The following is a 25,287-nucleotide window of genomic DNA, read 5'->3' as shown; positions in this document are numbered from 1 at the left end:
CTGTAAAAATAAACGAATTTATAAAAAAAATAATAGTCAAATATTTGGTATTGGTCAAACAGTGTATGAGCACCCATAGGAATAAATATTTACTTGTCGCATTTTGTGTTGAATATATTTGTTCAGTGTCAAATATTTAGATTCGGTCAAACAATGTATGATCACATTAAGCAGTAGCCGAGCAGTGAATCGGCATAACATTGCACCTCACTGAAAAGTTCCTTGATCGAAGCGTCAACTGACAACAAGCTGACATTGGAATTGATTATTTTGATCAATATGACTGCGATGAAGCATTGTTTGTAAATCGATTCAGTTCAGAGAGTCATTCATCCGAAAATCTGCTGATTGTGCATTATATCAAATCAAATTTGAAATGGTGGGACTATAGAGGTCAGTTTTGTTGACCTAAAAAAAAAAAAGATCCAAAAAGTTTGTTATTTTCCAGCTCAGACATGAATAATCTTCCGTCCATACAGGAACGGCTTCAGCTGAAGCGCGTTCCTCTTGATAAATGGTCAACGAAGGAGAAGCTTTGCCTCGCGTCGGCTGTGGCTTGTAGCGGCGACCAGAACTGGATGTCCGTGAGCCGAGCGCTGAAGGTTCTTTGCGGAACCAATCGTCCCGGAGATTGGTTCTCGCAAAAATCTTGCGCTGCTCAATATGGTAAATTGCTTGAAAATGTTGAAACACCCAAGCGCAAGAAGCGGACCGCTTCCGAAAGGGATGGTGTTATCGCTGTGGAAACACCAAGCGAATCTATTTTGCGGAAGTTAACGCAGGAAAGAATAATAGAGCTGAAGAAGCTTATACAGGAAGAGGCTCAACAATATACTAAAGTGAAGGAGGATATAATACTGATACAAAGTGGCGTTACGGATGAGAAAAAGTTACGCGAGATGTGGAAGCAAATCGAAATGGAGAAGGCACAGAAGGAGAGAGAGCAGGTTTTACATGCCCAGTGGTTGAAGGAACGCGAGGAAAAGAAATTGGAACTTGAACGTCAATGGAGGCCTATGTTTCCAAATTCTCCTAACGCCGTTAAAATACAGGCCACCCCGGTCAAGGTCAAGGATGAAATTGATGAAGACAGCCAAAGTTCGTCCAAATCTGGGACATCACCCTTGCTGACATCATTGTTAAAAAATCCTTCAGCAAATACTACGGGTAATGCGCTGATGCAAACTTCTAGCGGTAAAGCCGCTTCTTCTCCTACCATAACTAATTTGCTTACTGGAAACTCTTCAGCGGCTGTAAATGTCCAAGCAAACAAAATATTTCCGACCATTGTTGCGTCCCAATCTTTCGACGGAAATCAGAGTGCTTCTTCAGCGCAGGGAGCAATTAAAACAAATACTGGGAATATGGCATCATTTCAAATTGCTCCTAATCAATCCGCTTCGATAGATGCTGAACAGCAAGAACATAATGCAAGCGTATCAGAACGTAAATCTACACCGTCAACTCCTTCAGCCGAAGATCAAAATTTAGACAAAGCGGAAGACATTGAAACGGATTCTGATAACGTTGATCCAGCCAAAGATTTGATGGCTGTTTTTCAGGAACTGATGCCAGAAGAATTAGATGAGATTCTGAATGATAACAACGCTATGATTCTGGAGGATGAAATACTGGAAAATGTGGTTGATTCGATAATGGAAGAAGCCGAAGCTCTGAAAGAAAAGAATGAGGGTGTTTTAGACGAACCAATAGCGTCATCTGCAACCAATACCACAGAGAGCAAAGAATTACCTGTAACCGGTTCAAAAAACGAGGAAACTATTCCTGAGGTCATTCAGACGGCCAATTCCGACGCTACGGCAACGGATATTTCTCCAGCGCAAACCGTTTCTGAAGAGTTAAGTATTCTTGGGGAACAGGAAGTCGAGAAATCTGTTGAAGAAGCACCAGAAAAGGCCAACGACACTCAGGAAGAAAAGAGCAAACAATCGGATGAGTTATCTGAGAATGTTAGTGAAGTACATTCGGAAACAAACGAAGATGAGATCGTTCCGGCGAAAGATAGTCGAAGTAATTCCCCATTAACTAATATTTCAAGCGTTGAGAACAAAGAGACCGCAGATGTGCAGATGGAGGATAGCATCGATCAAGTATTTGAGTCTTGTAAGGAAGAGGGAGTTGAACTTCCAAACCCAATTCAGGCGGATGCTGAAGAAGATTCGGAAGATAAACCACTTGCGTCTTTGGATACAAGTTCAAATGAGTTAAAGATGTCTGAATCCAAACCAGATGTAAATAATGAAATTAAAGAGGAAAACTTCGATTCCACTGCAAGCGCAAATATTTCGTCAACCTCCGCACAAGATAGCAAAGAAAGTAAGGAAAGGCAGACTTCTACCGATGAGGAGGAAGCTGCTCGAGCAAAGAAAGAGGCGCTGGAGAAGTTGGCATCTGAATATGATTTTAAAGACGATGATGAACCGATCGTTCCACTTTCTATTCAAAAATCCAAAGAGGAGAAACCGATATCGGAGGAGGATATATTCATGGATGCGCAGGAAACTTTGGATGACCCGGAGGAAAACATGCAGGATATGCAAAAGCTGAAGAAATGCGAGGAGCCTGTCGTTACGGTCACCGATACCGATGATGATTCTTTGATTGAAATGAAAATCTCTAAAACAAAACGAGACTATTCTCGTCGACGCCCAGCGGATGATTCTCTTAAGGTGAAAGAGGATCAATTGGCTACACCAAAAAACGAAGAATCATCCGAGGGAAGAACGTTACGCAAACTGCGTGACCGTGATCGATCGGAAAGTCCTTTCATTTTGTTGGACGAGGATGCAAATGATAAAATGAAACGTAGCTATTCTTCGACTCCTGTTATGGATTCGATTCCCAATTCTCCGGCATCGAGCGAAGATAAAGATTATCGCGCGTGGAAAAAATCGATACTTTCGATTCATTCGAAAATCACTTCTCTACGATACGCTTCAAGTTTTTTGAAACCATTACCCGACGATCAAACAGCGGATCTAATTTTCCGTCCAATGGATCTATCCACAATCAAGAGGAATATAGACAACGGTAATATTCGAACAACAGCCGAATATCAGCGGGATCTAATGCTGGTGTGTACCAACGCGATTATGCTTAACCGAGCGGATCTTTGTTCGCCCACAGCAGCTCGGGTTCTGTTAAAAGAAAGTACTGCTATCATAGAGACAAATGCGGAAGTGAATAAAAATGCTCGAGACAAAGAATCGGAAACCCGTAGTGGAAGTGCAAGCAAAAGAAACTCGCGCAAAGGAAACACCAGAAGTTCAACTTCTGCTGCTCGTATTTAATTGATAGCGTATGATTCATCACATTATAACATCGTGTAAAATAAATGCTCTCAAAAATTATACAAATTGTTTTTTTTTCATTTTCGTGTGGATGAATTTGTCTTTGATTCATTTGTAATAAATACACAGAAGAATTTTCAAATCCTATTCTCATCGGTTTTTGTTACTTGAGCCTATTCCTGCTTCTTCCCCCATATTTCCTGAACTTCTCTTGTTTCGTTCTATGAGCGTGGATATCCCCTCATAAATTCAAGTATTGCAATTTACCGCCAGAAAAGGTTTTACACATCAAAAACGCTGTCATAAGGACATTTTTTAGTATTTCTATCAAAATTTCACTAAATCAAGTTAAGAGTGTATAGTATGTATTGGTTGGCAAGATAAGAATGCTTATCAAGCTTATCAAGACCAATATTTTGCGATGCAGAACTTGTCAATATCCAATATATTACTACTCAAAGTTGATAGTTTTTCACCCAAAAACACATGATTGCAATTTTAATTTACTCAAATACAAAAAATAACTCCCACTGAAAGATCGCTTCAAATTATTATCTCTTCGGTTCTTCATCCGGTGTAAGGTCATGAACCCATTGGTGATCGGAAATTTTGAGCAGCTGATCGAGCTAAATTTTCACTCCGGATTCATGAGTTCATATCATGAATTCATCTCCATGCAGGTTGATCCTTCTTCGTATATTCCCAACCGTGTTTGTTTTCCTGACTACATCAATTCCTCTGTGCATTTTGATCTGTCCATGAAGCAGGATATCCATGGATATTCAGATTATCAACGATCGAGGATCGCTCCAACGATCTTCGATTCAAAGTTTGGGGGTATCAATTGTGATTATATGTACTTTACTGATGGGTCCTCTATGATTGAGTCCACAGGATTTGGAGTGTTGAACGAAATTTTTAGCACCTCCCACAGTCTTCAGAATCCTTGCTCAGTGTATATTGCTGAATTGGCAGCGATATACTGGGCGCTGGACAGCGTCGCCTCACGACCTGTTGAACACTATTACATTGTAACGGATAGTCTTAGCTCTGTCGAAGCTATCCTTTCAGTGAGGCCGGAAAAGCACTCGCCGTACTTCCTTGAGAGAATACGAGAAATTTTGAGTGCTTTATCCAGACGCTGTTATGTCATTACCTTTGTCTGGGTCCCTTCACATTGCTCAATTCCGGGTAATGAGAGGGCTGACTCATTAGCAAAGGTAGGTGCGATTGAAGGCGACATTTACCAGCGTCAAATCGCCTTCAATGAATTTTTTTCTTTAGTCCGTAAAAATACCATCGCTAACTGGCAACGCAAATGGAACGAAGATGAATTGGGCCGGTGGTCTCACTCGATTATCCCTAAGGTTAGCCTCAAACCGTGGTTCAAAAGTCTGGACTTGAGTCGGGACTTTATTCGCACCTTCTCCCGACTCATGTCCAATCACTGTTCGTTAGATGCGCTTCTCTTTCGTTTCAATCTTGCCAGCAACAATCTCTGCGTCTGTGGTCAAGGTTATCACGACATCGAGCATGTTGTTTGGTCGTGCGAGGTGTATCTTGTCGCCAGATCGAATTTAGAAAACTCCCTTCGGGCCCGAGGAAGACAGCCCAATGTGCCGGTGAGAGATGTGTTGGCTCGGTTAGACCTTGATTACATGACCCAAATATATGTTTTCCTTATACTATCGATCTTCGTGTGTGATTGTACCTATGTCCTTATACCCTCCTTTTCATCCATTGCGAGCGATTGGCCCCCTTGGTATAAACAGTAAAATCAGTTGAAATGTAAATATACAATAGATATACGAATAGATTTAAGAATCGAGTGTGATCATCAACATTGTAACAATTCCCTTATATCCCATCCCTTTCCTGAAAGAATATGTCACCCTCTAAACTCGAATAAACCGCGAGTAATCGGTTTTCCACCTTACTAACCATAGTGTTAGGAAAATTATTTATGTATAGTTTTAAAACATATATTTAAGAATTCGGCTACTTTAAACTTAAGTAACTGAGCCTGTAAAAATAAACAATTTATATAAAAAAAAATTAAATAACAAAGTTTCGAAAATCTCACATTATGTAGAGTGAATAAACTTTGTTTATTTTTGCGCCAGAAATCATGACAAACAAATGAAGAGAGCATATTTTTGACGTAGGACTACGTCATCCATTTCTATACTGGGGTGTAAGTTCAAAGTTTCGAAAATGAAAGCGTTACGCCGGAGCAACGAGATTTTGAGCGTTAATACCTTCTAAACAACTGAACGAAATGGTATGATAAACACTTCATTCGAAAGATAAAATGTCTACGCGTTATATGCTTGTCACTTTTTGATCCAAAAACATGTTTCAATGGTCTTAAAATTACTTTCAAAACAGGCTATTGAAATCACATCAATCGGTATATAAGCGAGTGCCGCTCGGAAATCCACTTAGTTATGATTACGCAACGATTGAGGTAGGATCGCTGGAATGGATGTTTCCCTGACACAGACTTCAAAACCATGGAGCCAGGGGAAATCGGCATTGCAAAAAACAGGAAGTGGGTTATATCTATGGTATAACCGCAAGGGTGACGTAGGACTATCGTTGATTTAGATATCATTTGTTTGAAGTTGAATCTAAATCCATCCTGAATGAATGAATAAATAAATATTTGGGTGACTTCAAAAACGAGAGTGTTACTTTGAAGACTCAAGGTTTTATGCATCCAATATTGGATACAAAAAACCTTGTTCTGAAGAATAATCTTCAGAAGCTTTCCTGTTAACTGCACTTGATTGACAAATCACAAAACCAAATGTATGTGGTCGCAGTATTATATGGATAGAAAACATTAAAATAAACTCGCTTGAATGTAATTTTCAATTCCAAGGGGAACTGGCGGATTATTTTTCAGCAACGATCATTTCTTTCCAGGTTTCCTCTCGATAACCAGCAAACGAAAAGAGTTGCGCGCGTGTATGTGTGTGTGTGTGTGGCGGCTGCTTCTATGTCTTCCCGAGGAACCGTATTTCGATGCTGATACTCTCTTGGTCACCTTCTCTTCTCCTTCTGATCGATCGGCTTTTCTGCGCTCCCTCACAGTTAAAACAAACTGATTGCATTTCAGGTCAGGTCAAGCCAGGTAATGAATACCTCGATCACTCGCCGTTCAGCTCGTTCAGTAACGATGTTGTCTTGTCGATGTCCTCAGGCGTTGTGCACAAATTACGTAACGCAAAAATCTGGATTTTGAACCTCCCCTCCCCCTTTCGTAACGCAATTTCCTATCTCTAATAAACAGAAAGTAACGCAACATCTTATCGCGTTACGTAATTTGTGCACGACGCCTCACGAAAAATGAATGGGTTTCACCACCAGAATATCATTTCAGTATGCTTTCCGTGCGTGATTGAATCGAGAGAAGGTGTGGTTTACGATGGCAATTTGGAAGGCAAACTAGAGGAGAATGAACTTTCTGAGTATGAAAATTTCGGCGACTGAGCAATAATCGATTGAAAATTATATAATTTTGGCGATACGAAACGTTTTACGTTTTTCATGTTATGCATCCATTATTGGATACGAAAATATCCTACTGATGGGAAAGAATAATCTTCAGAAGCCTTCCAGCTAATTACACTTGATTGAAAAATTACGAAATCAAATGTATTTGGTCGCTGTGTTCGCCATATAATTCAAAAACATTAAAATAAACTCTTTCGCATGGATGTATTCTTCAATTCCCAGGGAACTGACAGATTATTTTTCAGCAACGATTAGATCTTTCCGGAATTTTCTCGATGCTGTATGGCATCCAAACGAAAATTCTCGTTTCAGTTTGGCCTGCAAAAAACTTTTCTGAACTCTAATCCATCAAATTTGGAGCCCTGAAAAGGGCCGTTGATTATATGCTAAGCTAATATAGCACCCTCTCCTTGGATTCGACGGGCCAGCTGAATGTCCTTGGGCATGATGTGACGCGTTTTACGTGGATAGCACACAAATTTGTATCTTAGAATAAGCCTCCTGCAGCGTCATAACCGCGGAACTTTGGAAGCGCAAGTCGGTTTTGAAGTCCTGAGCAATTCTACGATCCAAAAGCTGCAAAGGTAGCTTGCGGATCAGCAATTCGGTCGACTTCCGATAGCGATGAATTTCACGCAAAGTTCCCGGTCGATAGCGATGTGGCTTCTCCACTTATCCTGCTACTGGTGCGCTTATCCGAGCTGCTTTCGTGTGCCTTACCACTGAAAGACTAACCTGCTATCTGCTTGGTCCCAAACAAACGAGTCGTCACGGTGCGAGAGTAGAGTAAGAAATGAACGAAAGCAAAGGAAGCGTCATTTTATAACCTGTTTTCGAAGCTATCATTAGGCTATTGAAACAATTTTCCGACTCAATAAATAGCAATCATATAACTCTTGGACATTTTATCTTTTGTATGAAATGATTATCACTGTTCCGTTGATCCGAAGCAGAATGAATCACGCATAAAGAAGGAATGGATTTTTTCTTGGAATTTACTCAGCAAAAATAATGCCCTTTCCCAACACTTAAAAACGACAAACGGTAAACAGTTTCATTAAAGTGATTTCTTCGATATGGGGATATATTCACTACATCATGTCATGTATTTCATATTCTTCATTATGAAATCCATATCCATGGCACCTATCGGTATCGAATTATCATCGACACCACGATTTTCGCTAAATGCTCCTTTCAGTTCGGCCTGTAAAAAACTTTTCTGAACTCTAATCCATCAAATTTGGAGCCCTGAAAAGGGCTGTTGATTATATGCTAAGCTAATATAGCACGCTCTCCTCGGATACGATGGGCCAGCTGAATGTCCTTGGGCATGATGTGACGCGTTTTGCATGGATAGCACACAAATTGGTATTTTCGAATAAGCCTCCTGCAGCGTCATAACCGCGGAACTTTGGAAGGGCAAGTCGGTTTTGAAGTCCTGAGCAATTCCACGAACCAAATGCTGCAAAAGTAGCTTGCGGATCAACAATTCGGTCGACTTCTGATAGCGATTTCATGCGAAGTTCCCGGTCGATAGCGATGTGGCTTCTTCACGCTTCCTGCGGCTGGTGCCCTTATCCGAGCTGCTTTCGTGGTGCCTTACCACCGAAGGACTAACGAGCTGTCTGCTTAGTCCCGATGAAACGAGTCCTCACGGTGCGAGAGTAGAGTACGAAATGAACGAAAGCAAGGGAAGTGTCATTTTATAAAACATAAAAGAATCGAATGTAAACCCCACCCTCTTTATTATATAAGCTTACTGTATACTCACGAATATAATAAGGGTGGGATTTAGATTCTATACTTTTATGGTTTATAAAATGACGCTTCCTTTGCTTTCGTTCATTTCTTACTCTACTCTCGCACCGTGAGGACACGAGCTCGTTAGTCTTTCGCAGACAGCTCGTTAGTCATTCGGTGGTAAGGCACACGAAGTCAGCTCGGATAAGCGCACCAGTAGCAGGATAGGTGGAGAAGCCACATCGCTATCGACCGGGAACTTTGCGTGAAATTCATCGCTATCAGAAGTCGACCGAATTGCTGATCCGCAGCTACCTTTGCAGCATTTGGATCGTGGAATTGCTCAGGACTTCAAAACCGACTTGCGCTTCCAAAGTTCCGCGGCTATGACGCTGCAGGAGGCTTATTCGAAGATACCAATTTGTGTGCTATCCATGCAAAACGCGTCACATCATGCCCAAGGACATCCAGCTGGCCCATCGTATCCGAGGAGAGCGTGCTATATTAGCTTAGCATATAATCAACGGCCCTTTTCAGGGCTCCAAATTTGATGGATTAGAGTTTAGAAAAGTTTTTTACAGGCCGAACTGAAAGGAGCATTTAGCGAAAATCGTGGTTTCGATAATAATTCGTTACCGATAGGTGCCATGGATATGGATTTCTTAATGAAGAATATGAAATACATGACATGATGTAGTGAATATATCCGAAGAAATCACTTTGGTGAAACTGCATTATAAAATTATTTGTGTACGAATGCCGCAATCGATAGTCGACTCTAATTTGCGCTGGGTAATTTCCTCGGAGGACTCGATTCCTCCTTTGAACATTAATAATCTCTTTCTGGCAAAACGATGTGGTATGAATCACATTATTTGAATGATAGAATGAAGAAGTTTTCTGCCAATTTCCTTCAACCTCCAAACGTATCTTTCTCCCGTTTGTCGTTTTCGCGTTCGCTAATCCTTTCTCACAACACCCATTTCTCGTTTGAGAAATTGTTGAGTAAACATTGTTTGCCAGTGTGCGTAGAGCGGGAATTCCTAAAGATTCATTGCACCTCTAATAAATTGCCGAAAGACGTGGTCTTACGTTGATCGCACTTGATTGAAAAAATCCAAAACGAAATGTATTTGGTCGCAGCATTATATGAGTAGAAAGCAAATAATCGCTCGAAAATGACTTGATTTTCGCGATGTGAAACATTTTCCGTTTTTCATGATGGGGAGAAAAATATTCAGAAGCTTTCCTGTTAATTGCGATTGATTGAAAAATAACAAAACCAAATGTATTTGGTTGCAGTGTTATATGGATAGAAAACATTAAAATAAACTCTTTCGCATGAATGTATTTTTCAATTCCCAGGGGAACTGGCAGATTATTTTTCAGCAACGATGATAGCAACGAGAATTCCGCGCGTGTATGTGTGTGTGTGTGGCGGCTGCTCCGATGTTTCAAGCGGAACCGTGGCGTCACTCTCCTCCTGATGGATTCCCTTTTGGCCTTAGGTGCACAAACACGCTCTTGGTGACACCGTTCATCAGCGTTTTCATGATAAACGAAATTAGCTTCACAACAACAGCGACAACATGCTCCAATCGCTGTTCAATCATAACTGAGTGGGTTTACGAGCGGCGCTCGCTTATATACCGATTGGTGATTTCAAAAGCCTGTTTTGAAAGCAATTTTAAGACTATTGAAACCAATTTTTGGATCAAAAAGTAACAAGTATATGACGCGTAGACATTTTATCTTTCAAATGAAGTGTTTATCATACCATTTCGTTCAGTTGTTTAAGAGCTATTAAAGCTCAAAATCTCGGTCTCCAGCGTAACGCTTTCGTTCTCGAAACTTTGGTTTTACACCCCGGTATAGAAATGAAAGACGTAGTCCTACGTCAAAAGATGCAAGCAGCGGGTGCTTTTGTACTTGTTTACGTTTCTGCAAATCGAAATGTTTCCCTAGCACAGACTTTAAAACCATGGAGTCTGGATAAATTGACATTGTAAATTAGATGCAAGCTGCGCGTCCTTTGGACTCGCTTGCATTTTTGCCAACCGGAATGTGTTTTCCCAACATAGATTCCGAAACTAAGAAGTTGGGAAAATCGGCATTGCAGATACATGCAAATCGGCAGTACTTTTAGACCCATGCATTTTTACACTCCAGAAGTCGTTTTGCTAACACGGTCTATAAAAGCGTTTTGGCTCGGTTATTCAAAACTGCATTGGAGGATATTCCTTCATGTCGTCAGCTCAGCTCACATTATGTTCTTCTTCTTCTTCAATGGCACTAACGTTCCTAGAGGAACTTCGCCGTCTCAACGTAGTATTACTTGCGTCATTTTTATTAGTACTTAGATGAGATTTCTATGCCAAATAACACGCCTTGAATGCATTCTGAGTGGCAAGCTCTAGAATACGCGTGATCACAGTGCAAGTCGGAGGAAATTTCTTTGACAAAAATTCCCCCGACCAGAACGGGAATCGAACCCGAACACCCGGCATGTTAGTTATGACGCTAACCACTCGGCCGCGGGAGCACGTTATGTGACATACCGTTTAATGATTAGGCAAAATGTTGATAACTATTTATTGCGAAAACCACTACATGAATTGACCTAAATTGGGATTTGTTTGCAATTGAATTCGTAAATTGTTTCATTCATTCACTAGTTCAATCAATAATTCAATCAATACACACAAAAGATAGCTAATTGAAAAAAACAAATGATTACTAAGCCAACGGCAGCACTACGTCAAGCTTGCGGTTATATCATAGGTATAACCCTCCCATAGTTTTTAGGAAGAAATATCAATAACTTTGAGTAGAGTTGAAATATTGGGCCCTATTATTGAAATCGAGGCGATAAGAATTTTGCTCGTTAGCCCTATTTTACTATTATAGATACCGAGCAAATTGATAGCATCGAGCGAGTGATAGCTATCGATGCAAGTGTCAGAACTTCTCGAGTTGTTTGGTTCACTTGTTGCATATCTTCAGAGAATTATTTTGTTTTGGTTTGCGTCCCTGCAATTTTCCTTTGGGAAATATTTCAGAAACGCTTAAATATATGCAATTTGTAACACATACTTCTCATAAGAAGCCCTTTCTGTTAATATTGCCAGTCTAGATTAGCTTAGCTGCCATCCTTGGTGGAGAGAGTTTTGCTACCGTCATGCGAAAACAAATCACTCACAAAATTCCAGAACATTTATTTTCTTGGTGAGCCGACGATAGCCTAATTTGATGATTCCCCGCACAATTGTGTAGATCAAAACCTTATTGCAATGGCGTCAGTATGATGAAATGATTGCAATGCCAAAGACATCAGCGCGTGAGTAATTTGGTCACGTCCTCAGCTCAATCAGAAACGAAGACATGTGATGACGCAAAACAAGGAAGAACAAGTGATGTTCATTGCTTTGAATACAGAATGTGGCTGAAAGTGTACCTCAGCGAGATCCACTGTTTATTCGCGACTACGAAGCTGAATTTGACAGCTTGTGTGCGTGAAGCGAATGTCAACAAAGAATTGCAAAAAGAATGTGATTTTTAAACGCACCGTTTTTAACGTTTTTTGCAGAAATTTTCGTAATGGTTTCGTAATGAAAACGTTTTCTTACCGCATCCAAAGGATACTGTCTTTACTTGTGAAAAAGTAAACAAACTTTCAGGATACTAAATTTTAATAAAAATTAATAATTGTGTGCAAAATTTATCTTCCAAACGGTTGGAAAATGAGTTTTCCTTATGCAGTGAAAAAAACTTTGCCGTAGCTTAAGCTGAATTTAACTTATAAGTGTTTTTCTGTGACCTTGTTTCATGCATTATCAGGAGTCATCAGTCGGAGAAAATGAAACCTGCTACGTGGCTGTGGAGTTTGCGGATGTGTTCGATTACGCTGCGGGTGGAAGCCGTTTAGTCGTCGAAGGCGAAAGAGTATTCAAAGCTGGACATCTTTTAATAGTTGGTGTTGAAGAAGTTCACGATGAAGGCTTCAGTATTTTCTCGTCCTGCCTCCAGTCATCATCTCCAAGCTCGGAACCCCATACAATAAAAATTCGTACGAAAATCTCCTTCTCCAAATGGTTGTTTTCGTGTTCCTGTAAAGCTGGCAAAGGGAAGTGCAAACACGTCATGGCTGTTTTGTATCATTTGCTTAAGTATGTTTTATTTTATTTCTTTATTATTGCACATTTTGCATCAAGTTGAACTGTTTCACACTTTTTCAAAAGTGCGAAAATGTGAATAAAAGTGCGACCTTGCATCAAATCGATTTGCTGTCTTCAGCGCACTTATTCGTTATCAATCGAAGAATAAGTGCGCTGAAGACACCAATATGATTCGATGTTAGAGCGCACTTTTATTCGTATTTTCGCACTTATGGAAAAGGCCGAAACAGTCCAACTTGGTGCAAAATGCGCAATAACGTGTTTTGAATCATAAGTAATTAATTCGCCTCTGATGGCAAGATCTGAAAGGTTTGGTGTATCATGTCTCTGGTCCATCGCTGCCCCAACTTTGGCACGGTTTGCAGCACGTTCAGCACGGCCCTCAATAAGTCTTTTCCTGGCTTCGCTGATGGGAGGTTGTGGCAAATTCAAGTCGGGAACTGCTGATGGCCTAAGAATTAAGCGATCAGTGGCACAGCTTGTTGCTATAAAAAGTAAAATAATAATAAAAAAAATTATAATATTATTGCTTCAAAGCGTGTATTACACTTAGGAGTAGAAGTTCGACACGGTGAAATGGAGGCTACAAATACGGGAGGTTTTTGTAGGTTCTACCTTTAGCCGTAGTCGTTGGATCCAGTCTAGATACCGCGTTTTGTCCGTTTTCGGAGGGAAGGCATGAAAAGAAATTCCGGGGCGATATCTCTGCTTACATCCGGGGACGACACAAACGAAACGGCTTTTGAATTTTGCAGATTGTTCGGAGTCAGCTTCAAGCAAATTTCGTCCGACTTGCATGTTCTCCGGACAATTTGCGCAGCTTTTGACGTCCATATTTCACACGTTCTAAGGAAAATATTTTGAAAAATATTAGAGCACTGATTGAATAAAAGCCAGATCTTTGTATTTTAGGTATTTTATGAACACTAAGCGGGTATTTTTATATCAAATTTCATTAATTCGGCTTACCTCTCTCGCAGGTAGATTGACAGAGGGTGTACTTCAACGGCTTTTTTTCACTACTAAATGGCAATAAATTTTGGTTCGGAACATCGAAACAGCTAAGAAAAACTATTTTTCAACAATTTCCACTAATTGTAAGATAAACACGGTACAAGTTTTCGAGAAATCAGAATATTAATTACAGAGAAAATATGCAACGGTTTGTTTACATATTTTTCACTCACACGCGAAACTTTCATAGGTAGCGACACCGTACCTTCGATGACGCGAATACTCTAGGCAAATATTTCCCTTCATTGTTCTTCTTTTCCTCTGTTCACTTTAAATCTTACGATTTCCACTTCGTTGCTCGTTATTGACGACACGGGTAGAAATGTTCGCAAATCACCAGAACATATGTATGGCGGAATGGAAACGTTTATAGTTTTCATGAATTTTAACCATTTACACACCAACTGAGACGAACCAGCCCAGGAGGCTGAAAGTCTCAAAAATAAAGAAAAAAAAAAATTTACACACCAGGAAATCGTATTGTATAGCATATCAAACAAATCTTAGGGAATTTTCGATTCGTTTGATATGTAAATCGCCATCGCCGTTCGCGGCAAAAATAGTTATTAACGTTAACTTTATTTCATAAAAACGTGACCTGTTTTCTGATTTGGCACCCTTAATGAAAGACGTAGTTCTACGTCAAAAAAACAGGAAGTGGGTTATATCTATGGTATAACCGCAAGGGTGACATAGGACTATCGTTGATTTAGAGATCATTTGTTCGAAGTTGAATCTAAATCCATTCTGAATGAATGAATAAATGAATATTTGGGGGACTTCGAAAACGAGAGCGTTACGTTGGAGGCACAAGGTTTTATGCATCCAATATAGGATACGAAAAACCTTGTTCTGAAGAATAATCTTCTGAAGCTAACCTGCTAACTGTACTTGATTGACAAATCACAAACCCAAATGTATTATATGGATATTTTATGGATAGAAAACATTAAAATAAACTCTTTCGCTTGAATGTAATTTTCAAATCCAAGGGGAACTGGCAGATTATTTTCCAGCAACGATTAGATATTTCCACATTTTCCTCGATACTGGAAGCCCACCAGTGGTTAATACTAACTCGATACTTGATTGAAAAATATTTGGTCACAGTGTTACACGGATAGAAAACATTCAAATAAACTCTTTCACATGAATGTATTTTTGAATTCCCAGAGGAACTGGCAGATTATTTTCCAGCAATGATTAGATCTTTCCGGAACATTCTCGATGCTGAATGGCATCCAAACGGAAAGAATTCTGCGCATGTATGTGTCGATCCTTCGCCGTCCACCTCCTCCAGCACGTTAGGCAACGATGTTGTCTTGTCGATGTCCTCACGAAAAATGAATGTGTCTCAAAAAAGGAAGGTCTTGTATTATAGAGACTTTAAACATTTGCAGTTCATTCCTCTCTAGCCTTGAGAAAGGCCCTTTGAAAACTCTACTCTACTCCAGCGCTACCACCTCCACCCTCTTGCCTTGAGAAAGGCACTCGATTCCTCGCCGTCCAGCCCGTCCAGCAACGATGTTGTCCAGTCGGTGTCCACACAAAGAATGCCTGAAAATGAATGTGTCTCACCACCAGAATATCGCTTAAGTATGCTTTTTGTGTGTGATTGAATCGAGAGAAAGTGTGGTTTACGATGGCAATTTGGAAGGCAAACTAGAGGGGAATGAACTCTCTGAGCTCGGAACTTTCGGCGACTGAGTAATAATCGATTGCGGGCGCATACAATATTGGATACGGAAATATCCTACTGATGGGGAAGAATAATCTTCTGAAGCTATCCTGTTAATTGCGATTGATTGAAAAATCACAAAACCAAATGTATTTGGTCACAGTGTTACATGGATAGAAAACATTCAAATAAACTCTTTCACATGAATGTATTTTTAAATTCCCAGAGGAACTGGCAGATTATTTTCAGTAACGATTAGATATTTCCACATTTTCCTCGATACTGGAAGCCCACCAGTGGTTAATACTAACTCGATAACCACCTGTTAATAGTACTTGATTGAAAAATATTTGGTCACAGTGTGACATGGATAGAAAACATTCAAATAAACTCTTTCACATGAATGTATTTTTAAATTCCCAGAGAAACTGGCAGATTGTTTTCCAGAAAAGATTAGATCTTTCTGGAACTTTCTCAATGCTGAATGGCATCCAAACGGAAAGAATTCCGCGCGTGTATGTGTGTGTAGCGATGTCTTCCCGGGGAACCGTTTGTGGCATCACTCTCCTCCTGATGGATTCCCTTCTGGCCTAAAGTGCACAAACAGGCTCTTGGTGACACCGTTCATCCGCGCTTTCATGATAAATGAAGAGCTTCACCACAACAGCGACAACATGCTCCAATCGCTGTTCAATTAGAACTGAGTTGATTTCCGAGCGGCGCTCGCTTATATACCGATTGGTGATTTCAATAGCCTGTTTTGAAAGCAATTTTAAGACTATTGAAACAAGTTTTTGGATCAAAAAGTAACAAGTATAGAACGCGTAGACATTTTATCTTTCGAATGAAGTGTTTATCATACCATTTCGTTCAGTTGTTTAGGAGCTATTAACGCTCAAAATCTCGGTCTCCGGCGTAACGCTTTCGTTTTCGAAACTTTGATTTTACACCCCGGTATAGAAATGAAAGACGTAGTCCTACGTCAAAAAAAAACAAATCACCACCAGTTTGAACGGCTCGTTGAACCATTGAAAGCGAATGTAGACATTGCTCGAGGTTTCTGTGGAGGCAATTCTAATATGATCCCGGTGAAGCGAAAGTTAGTGGAATTCAAAGAGGAGCTTAATGCACTGAGACCACCAATGCGCATTGGTTCAGAATGGCAGAAAGTAAGTGTTTCTTCTACGATACATATAACTTTCATAAGTAAATTTTATCATACTCTTTGAATTTCTTTCAACCGAATTTCCTACCTAAAAATTGCTTACTGCTGCTAGCGTATATTAGTACGTTACATTTTCTAGCAATTTTCTTTTTTTTTACTACACTACAATCGTTTCAAAATATTTCAGTACCACCGCTGACTTCGAGCAAGAGTAACGAATCGAGCTATTTTCTTCGATTTCTATAATCCCATATTTTACTCGGTGTGATAGTGATAGTGATTGTAATCGATTCGATTTCTCTAATAGGGTCCATTGACAAGTTCTGCATCGCAAAATGGTTGTATTATTAAGTTCTGAAAGCCTTTTGAAGACAGCTTGCATGTAGAATTTGAAATATAAAAGTTCGAACAAAAAAAAACAGTTTTATTCATAGTGACTCTAACGCAACTTAGAAAAAAAGTCCTATATCGGTTATTTCAAGAGATAGAACAAAACTTTGTTCTACAAAGAAGTCTCAAATAACTGAGGCTATTAGATTGTACAGGGTTTTCCATTTCGGGCTTCCTAAAGTATACAGCCCTGAGCTGACAACCGTTTGACATAGCTGTCAACCAAAGCGTCATATCGTTAGTTGAATGTCTGCCATTTTACAATATGGATCGTTTTAGCATCACACAACGTGTTAATTTTGTTAAATTATACTATAAAAATGATGAAAAACCGGCAAATGTTTTTCGAGCATTACGGACGGACGGCCTACAGAGCACACAATCGCTAATGTAGTGCGTAAATTCGAACAAACTGGATCCGTATGACCCAAATGTTTCGATTCCACGGCGTGCTCAGCAATTGGGCTTGTCAAACACATCATTGTGGTGAATTTTGCATTTGGACTTGCACCTTCATCCATATAAAGACCAACTGGTACAAAAATTAGAGCATGGTGACCATGGAATGCGTCGGGCATACGTCGATTGGGTGAACGAACAACAGCAGCAAAATGCTAAATTTTCGCATCAAATTTTCTTCAGCGATGAGGCACATTTCGAGCTCGGTGGCTATGTAAACACCCAAAATTTCCGTATATGGGGCTCAGAAAATCCACACGTGATTGTTGAGAGGCCATTGCATCCGCCAAAAGTCATTGTTTGGTGCGAATTATGGTCTGGTGGAATCATCGGGCCGTATTTCTTTGAAAATGAGGACGGCGAGACGGTAACTGTGAATGGTGAGCGCTATGGCCGCATGTTAACCGATTTTGTTTTGCCACAAATTGAAGATATGGATACGGATGACATGTGGTTTCAGCAGGACGGCGCCACGTGCCACACAACACGACCGAACATGGCCATATTGCGAACAAAATTTGAGGGACGTATAATTTCGCGTTTTGGTGATGCCAATTGGCCGTCCAGATCATACGATTTGAACCCGCTAGACTTTTTTTGTGGGGTTATGCGAAAGACCGTGTCTATGCCAACTCTCCGCAAACTCTTGAACATTTGAAAGACAACATTCGTGAATTTATGACCGAGATACCGCCCCATATGTGCCGAAAAGTTATCGAAAATTACCTGTTCCGGATCAAGGTGTGCAAGGAAGCCCTAGGTGAACATTTGAATGATGTTGTATTTCACACATAATGGCATAAACCAAACTTTAATTTGAATTAAAAGTTTCATCGAAATTCGAATTCTAAGTGTGTTTTATTTCAATTTACTTTCGGAATTCAAAGTTGGAAAACCCTGTAGAACTATGTTTACCTCTATCTATAAAAATAAGAGGGTTACATTTTGATAAAGGACTATGTCTTTAATTTCTATATAGGGATGACACTCTACGAAAAATGTAACTAAATGTAACATTCTCGTAAACGGCTACTGTCAAAATTTCAGTCGAATCGGACTCGTACTTTTGTTTTGACCGTGTGTGGAAGCGTGCGTGTCCGCGGATTTTAGAAAAATGAAAAAAAGCAATATCGGTCGGTGATTCGATTCTTGTTTTTGGTAGGGAAACCGCACAGCGAAATTAAAGAGCCCTTGGATACTGTATACGGTAACTCTTCTCCTTCGATGGCGACCGTCAAAAATTGGATTAACGAGTTTCAACGTTTTACCGCTTTGCGTTGCAGATGGAAAACGCGATCACAAAGGTAGGTGAATGTCCAATATAAAAACGAATAGACGGACAACCATTGATGAATATCAGTAACGTTGACGTTGACGGACTGGCAAACATTGACTAGTATCGTATTCGCCTTAGCTGAGCAAAATTTTCAATGTTCATATTAATGTTGAGTTCCACTGTTCGGCGAAAAGCAGTAAATACAAATAGAAGTTCGTGAATAAGGGAAGCAATATGGCTGTGTTTCAAATTCAGAATATCGATGTGATTACTTATCGATTGAATGACAATGACGAAATAATGTGCCAACAAATTGGCCGGTATATCAGCACCAATGAAGTTGTCTGTCATATCTTTGGTTCACAATTCATGTCGTACGTGACGAGCAAATCACTCGGATTGATATCCTACTAATTCAGCTTCATTGATTTTGGGAGTTTGCGGACTCAATATACACTGGAGTCGCTTTTTGCGTGGGGGATACGTGCCGCGTATAAAAAACCGCGTAAAAATAAACTGTGTAAATTTCAAAATCCGTGTAAAAATCTAACAAACAGTGAATTGTTAACCACTCGGCCACGGGAGCACGTGAGAACCGTAAAGTAGTCAGTGTTGAATCAAAAATTTTGTGTTATTAGTACTTCATTAGATATGCCTTCTTGAATGGCGTTAACGTTCCCTGTGGAACTTTTGCCGTCTCAACGTGTGCATTAACTAGCGTCATTTATTAATACTTAGTTGAGATTTCTTAAGCCAAGTAACACGCCTTGAATGTATTCCGAGGGGCAAGCTCTTGAATACGCGTGACCACAGTGCAAGTCGGAGGAATTTTCTTTTTACGAAAAATCCTTCGGACAGAACGGGAATCGAACCCGAACACCCGGCATGATAATGTGAGACGCTAACCACTCGGTCACGGGTGCACAACGGGGTCATTAGATATGCCATAAGAGTCTATAACAAAGAAGTTTCAACCGGTATGTTCGCTCCCGCCTGGAAAATGATCGTTAGGGTGGCAAAAATTTCATCATCGAATTTCAAAAACCGACCATGTACATTTTGTTTATTGGCCCAAAAAATGACCTGTGCAAATTTCAGCTCAATTGGGTATTATTTTTGGGGCTTTGTTTTCTTTGTTTTCGATGCAAAATGACTTAAAAATCATAACCGAAAAAAAAAATTTGGTCGACCTTCTGGATCTAAAAATAATGTCCTTAATGTCAGCTTATTGAAGTTGACATTTTGCAAAGGTCATTTTTTTGGAGCCTATAAACAAAATGTACATGATCGGTTTTTGAAATTTGACATGATCATTTTCACTGCCACCCTAATGACCGTATTAGAATCGCACTGATCGATCTCTTGACCCACCACAACCGACCAGATACTATGATTTATGGCGACAAATGATGGTTTGAACATGATAATAAAGAATTATTGAATTAGTCAACGCAGACTTCAAGATTGTGAAAGATGTTGTTGCAAAATATCATCCGAAGAATAAAACAGATTAATGAGAGTTTTTACAAATAGCGTGTCATTCCAGATTTAATACGGTTCTGAAAAAAACGTGTCACAAAATATGGAATAACAATTTTGAAACTTATAATGTATTTTTTTTAACAATGTGTATTGAATTAAAGTTTAGTTGATGATTTATTTATTAATCGTCTATCTATGTAGAACATGTAATTTGACATTCTTAATACTACTTAATACTGCTTACTTGAAGCTAACAAAAGGTAGCTGGATTATTAATTCATTTCATTTAATTTAAAGGACGTCACAAAATAGAAAGATTTGTTTATTTATTTATTTATTTCATCAAACCAGCGTAGATTATATATGTTGCTCAAATATAATAATGACGGTAAACTTAACTATATCTCATTCTATTCAGATAGTCTTAAGCATTGACCCTGACATGGTTACGTTAATTATTTCACTGTATTCGTTACAGAGACTCATCATACGATTGATAGGACTATATTCACCGTAATTTGTTCTTCTGTAATCTGTGTAGAGAATGTTAGAGTTTCTCAGATGCCTAATGGGGGCGTTAAAATTTAGGTTTCCTAATATTTGTGATGTTATGACAATGACAATGTGATGTTATGAGTGATGTAAATATTGTTTCATTTTTGCCACCCATAAAACGCTCTTTATTTCACTTTTTGTATTGAAGAAGCTATAAACTTTGCAGTCATTCGTCTCTAGTAAAACACTGATCTCTACAAAAATATATGGGGCTCAACACGTTCATTCATTTGATTAGCGTGATGACAGGTCGCAAAAAGTGATATCACAACATCCATCATATAAAGCAAGCATCGTATATCCTCTAACCAGGATGCTTGCATAACTATTTTAGTCAATAAATATAAATCCACTGAACTCCGTTAAGTCAAATTGTTTCTGAATTGTCTAAAAATTGTCATATGTCGAGTTGATTCGTAACAAACACGCGGTTACGAATAACGACTATGAAGCGTAACAAGTGTTGCAACCTTGAAATGATAAAAAATGCGCCAGATTCGTGGCCATCGTGGGCCATGACGACGAAACACTAAAGAGTGAATAAATGTTTTCCGCGATCAATAGGACATAACATAGCTCACCAACTGACTCACAAACCGACCTAGGTTTGAAATAGTGTTATTGAATGAACTTAGTTGTCGTATGAATGTGTGAATTGGAATCCGCTTCTTAATTATAACTTGACCTTCAACCTGTTCTGTTTATTTATTCGTAAATATTAATTTCATATAAATTTGTGCAATAACCTTTCCAACATTCGGAGGTTACGTCGTAAGTTGAATTCCGGACATCGTAACGAGTGTCGGCTATAGTTAATAACAAATTCAATTTTCGGGTATTCACTGTACATTGAATTCTTGTTACATATACAGGTTGGACATTATTATATACAGACCCGATTATATGTGATTCGATTATATACAATTTTTGACTCGATTATAAACAGTTCGGAAAAAAAATATGGCTGAGAGAATCTGGATAAATTTTCTTTTTTCATGTGAGAAAAGTGTTTTCTGACTTTAAGGGGATGAATGTAAAATCAAATACCTCTTTTATATTTAAAAAAAAAACAAAAAATACATGGAAAAAAAATTAATAAAAAATTTTTTTTGACTCGATTTTATACAGGATTCGATTATATACAGTGAAAAGAAATCAGAAACTGTATATAATCGGGTCCGCGCTGTATTTGAATACGATTTAGGCTATGCTAAACACATTGCACATATAACCAGGTAACTCAGTAGATGTTCTATAAGATACCAATAGTCTTGTTTCTCTCATCCGCTGGCAATAAAACCACTGTAGGGGGTGATGAGTCTTTCATTCTGGTAGTCCAAACTAAGTTCGTACAGGCGATTTGATTTACTTCGATCATAAAGAATCATCAATTGTTTCATTTTCAAAAACGTATTCGAAAATCATGTTCGGAATGTTTACATCGTACATTACAGCATGAACCTTCAATTTAAGTTGATGGGGGCGGGTATAGCTTTTGCTCGGCCACATCGGGCATAAACTTCACCCGCGAAAGCGTGTTTTTGAACGCGGAGGATGTTGGAGAGTGAGAGATAACATTGTGAGAAACCCATCGAATGATCCCCTTAATCGGTGCTTATCTACGAGTCGTGAGTGTGCTTAGTGAGCGTGAACGCTTTTGGGAAAATAACATAAACTGGAAAAATTATGTAACCATTCAACCGGAGGTTCCAGAGGTTGGACACTTACAATAGGATGATGCTGCTTTGAAACCGAGAAGAAAAAACATCATATCAAATATAAAATTTACACACAATTCATTTCATTAATTTTTTCATGTACTGTTGCCGCATACGTTTTGATGAAATGCTGGAAATACCCGACTTCAGTTCTCCTTGTACTGGAAATCAACATAACTCTATGATGCAGCTCTTATATTATCAACGGAGGTATTCTGGATTTTCGGAGTACAAGTCTAGCCTGTCTGTCTTGTGATGGATATTCATTTAGGATACTGGTTGAAATGTTGACAAAATGCTATTCAAAAATGCTGTTCAAGGAAAACGCCCAGACCTGAGTTCATTTCGGACCGGTTTTGAATATTTTGTAAATTATCTGAATGATTACTAAAAATATTTTTTTACAATTTTCAGCCAGTGTTACGATTAAAATTTGGATAAACAAGGATGCGTCTAAATTGATTTTTTTTATTGAAAAAAAAATTAATAATAAGGGTATCTTTCATTCATTCTACAGGAAACTTCATCATGATTTGTATGTTTCAATGGCACAATTAAAATCGCCTAATTCTGGCAATTATAAAATCGCTCTTAAATGTTCAGAACTTTTAGATGATAACCACCCAAAATAGACACCAAGAAGTACCAGTTCAGGAATTCGCAGTGTAGGCATACCGTTAAGTATTTAAGGAAAGTGAACAAATGTTTGAAACAAGGGAATTGAAAACGCAAATATTTTCTTGAACGGAAAATCTGTTGCTGATTTTTCGATTATCTGAAATTTTTTCTTGTTGTTTGAAGTGCAGTTGGCTGTAGAGAACTGTAGAAGCTCTTGGGATTGTATTGCGTGTGGGTGCACTATAAACTTCCTCGAAGTGAGCGTCGCTAAATATTCGATGATATCTCTCCGGAGATGCCAAGGCCAGTGTTTGCCAATTGATCCATTCACTGAATAAATCGTTACCGTTCGTTCACATATGATCTTACAGAAATTATTTCCCCCGCGGCATTCTTTTGTTGTTAGGTGCTACAAATCACGACACAAAAGAGAACGAGACAACTCTGCTTCTGTTCGCACTTCATGATACACCAACACGCAAGCAAAGTTGTCTTGAACGCTTTTGGTGTAGAAAGTTGATTTTCTTTTTTGCCTCTAACATATACATATTTACTGTTATCTCGAAAATTATTTTTTGTCAAAAATCGACATTCGACTTTTCAGACAAAAACGACCAAGTGCCGAAAAGACAATTTTTGACAAAAAATTTGTTTCGAGATAACAGTAAATCTCGACGTTTCATGCAATTCTAAGCCATTTGGAATCATTTTTTTTTTTTTGAAAATCCCAATTTGCTTTACTCCCCCCTTGGGTGATTTTTCGATTTTCAGAAAACTAAGATTTGGAGATCTGTGACAATAGTAAATAAAGCCCGTATGAGTTAATACTATGCAGAGGGTATTTTATCGTGCAAATCAACATTTCGCAGGAAGTCCTGTATGAAAAATCGATATGACGATTTTCCTTGGCATCCTATGATACGTTTTGCCTCGTATTCCGTAAAAACGTTCCCAGAGTGTCGATTTTTGAACAACATTTTTTTCGAGATAACATTTCATGCAATTCGGAAGACATTTGACATAAAAAAAAATTCGAAAACCCCGTTTTCCTTTACTCCCCCTTTGGGTGATTTTTTGGTTTTTAAAAAAGTCAAACTTTGACTGCTGTGCTACACTAGTAAATGGAGTCCGATTGAGCTGATATTTTGCATAGGGTAGTTTTTTTTGTGGGAATCAACATTTTTAATCATGTTCACTTTGAAAATTCGTGGGTCACTTTTTTCCATACGCACTTTAATATATATATGGATATATATATATATATATATATATATATATATATATATATATATATATATATATATCCATATAGACCGCAAAGTTTTGCTGTTGCCGCACCAGTTGGAAACAAAAATTCTCTCGTTTTAGCTCTTTTCCCATTCGCTGCTCTCCGCAAATGGTGACCGAATGATGACGTAATTTTTCTTGTATCACTTCTCGCTCTGCACTCGTCTGTGCAGTGGTTTTCGCTATAGTAGAACGGGACGATATATGCGGTTCAAACTTATATGCAGGCTTCGAAAATGGTGTGCGATGTTTGGTACAGTTCGGATATGCAATCAACAGTCTTCGTTCCTCTCTTTGTTGAATCATTTAGTGTAACGCAAGTGGTTGCTGTCATTCATACAAGTATCTGAACGATCCACGATTCGTGACAGGTTACTTGCATGACACATTGTGTATCATTCGATATTGATCGAAATCCAAACACTGGTCAAGGCCCATCAAACACAACTCCAAGAACATCATTGAGAACAGCTCGGACGCACCGAGAAATTTATTCAGCTTACCTGCAAACTGCACTACTCGGTTATAATTGACAAAGCCAACCGTCAATTAGGATTCATTCTAAAAATGCCGAAGGTTGAACCCTTGCGTTTGCGTCCACGTTACTATTTGCTAGTTAGGCGAATTTTCCGGTATGCATCTTTCGTCTGTTGTCCATTTGAAGTAGTGGTCGAACCTGGAATCAGCCCATTATGCCAAAAGATCACTGGAGTATGGATCGGCTGGAGATAAACCGCCGGATTACGATCCCATATTCCACCTTATGAGGACTAATGTGTTGTTGTTGCAAATACGGCCTGCTGTCAATCAAGCTGTATTTGAAGCGATGATATTATGTTCTGAAATTGACAGTTCCGAGTTTCCGGATCCACCTGGGTCTGGGTTCTTGGATCTAGG

General features: G+C 39.0%; 1 protein-coding gene and 1 long non-coding RNA gene across 4 annotated transcripts in view; one reads left to right on the top strand and one right to left on the bottom strand.

Annotated features, from left to right (window-relative positions):
• Window positions 1–255: 255 nt before the first annotated feature.
• Window positions 256–3,371, top strand: LOC129780471 (bromodomain-containing protein 8). 2 transcript variants are annotated; one of them, XM_055788787.1, is made up of 2 exons: window positions 256–393; window positions 449–3,371. In XM_055788787.1, the coding sequence occupies exon 2, from the start codon at window positions 456–458 to the stop codon at window positions 3,309–3,311; it is 2,856 nt and encodes a 951-aa protein (XP_055644762.1). In that variant the 5' UTR covers window positions 256–393; window positions 449–455; the 3' UTR covers window positions 3,312–3,371. The 2 variants fall into 2 exon arrangements, with proteins under 2 accessions (XP_055644762.1, XP_055644763.1); XM_055788788.1 differs by having other exon boundaries at window positions 267–393; window positions 454–3,371.
• A 9,072-nt stretch (window positions 3,372–12,443) lies between these two features.
• LOC129780475 (uncharacterized) overlaps window positions 12,444–25,287 on the bottom strand; it is a 24,508-nt gene continuing 11,664 nt past the window's right edge. The window contains exons 1-3 of one of the 2 annotated variants that reach the window (XR_008743930.1): window positions 13,718–24,287; window positions 13,296–13,594; window positions 12,444–13,233 (exon numbers count right to left, since the gene is read on the bottom strand). This is a non-coding gene — a long non-coding RNA (uncharacterized LOC129780475). Of the gene's footprint in view, window positions 13,234–13,295; window positions 13,595–13,717; window positions 24,288–25,287 lie in introns of those variants that run through there. The other variant, XR_008743931.1, reaches the window with a different exon arrangement.

This window comes from Toxorhynchites rutilus, chromosome 3 (assembly GCF_029784135.1).
Source record: "Toxorhynchites rutilus septentrionalis strain SRP chromosome 3, ASM2978413v1, whole genome shotgun sequence".
Classification (NCBI taxonomy): Eukaryota; Metazoa; Arthropoda; class Insecta; order Diptera; family Culicidae; genus Toxorhynchites; species Toxorhynchites rutilus.
Note: the sequence above shows the minus strand (reverse complement) of the source record. Positions and strands in the feature narration are given on the sequence as shown.

Coding starts and splice junctions, on each gene's coding strand:
- LOC129780471 (XM_055788787.1), top strand. CDS start 456: ATGAATAATCTTCCGTCCATACAGGAACGGCTTCAGCTGAAGCGCGTT.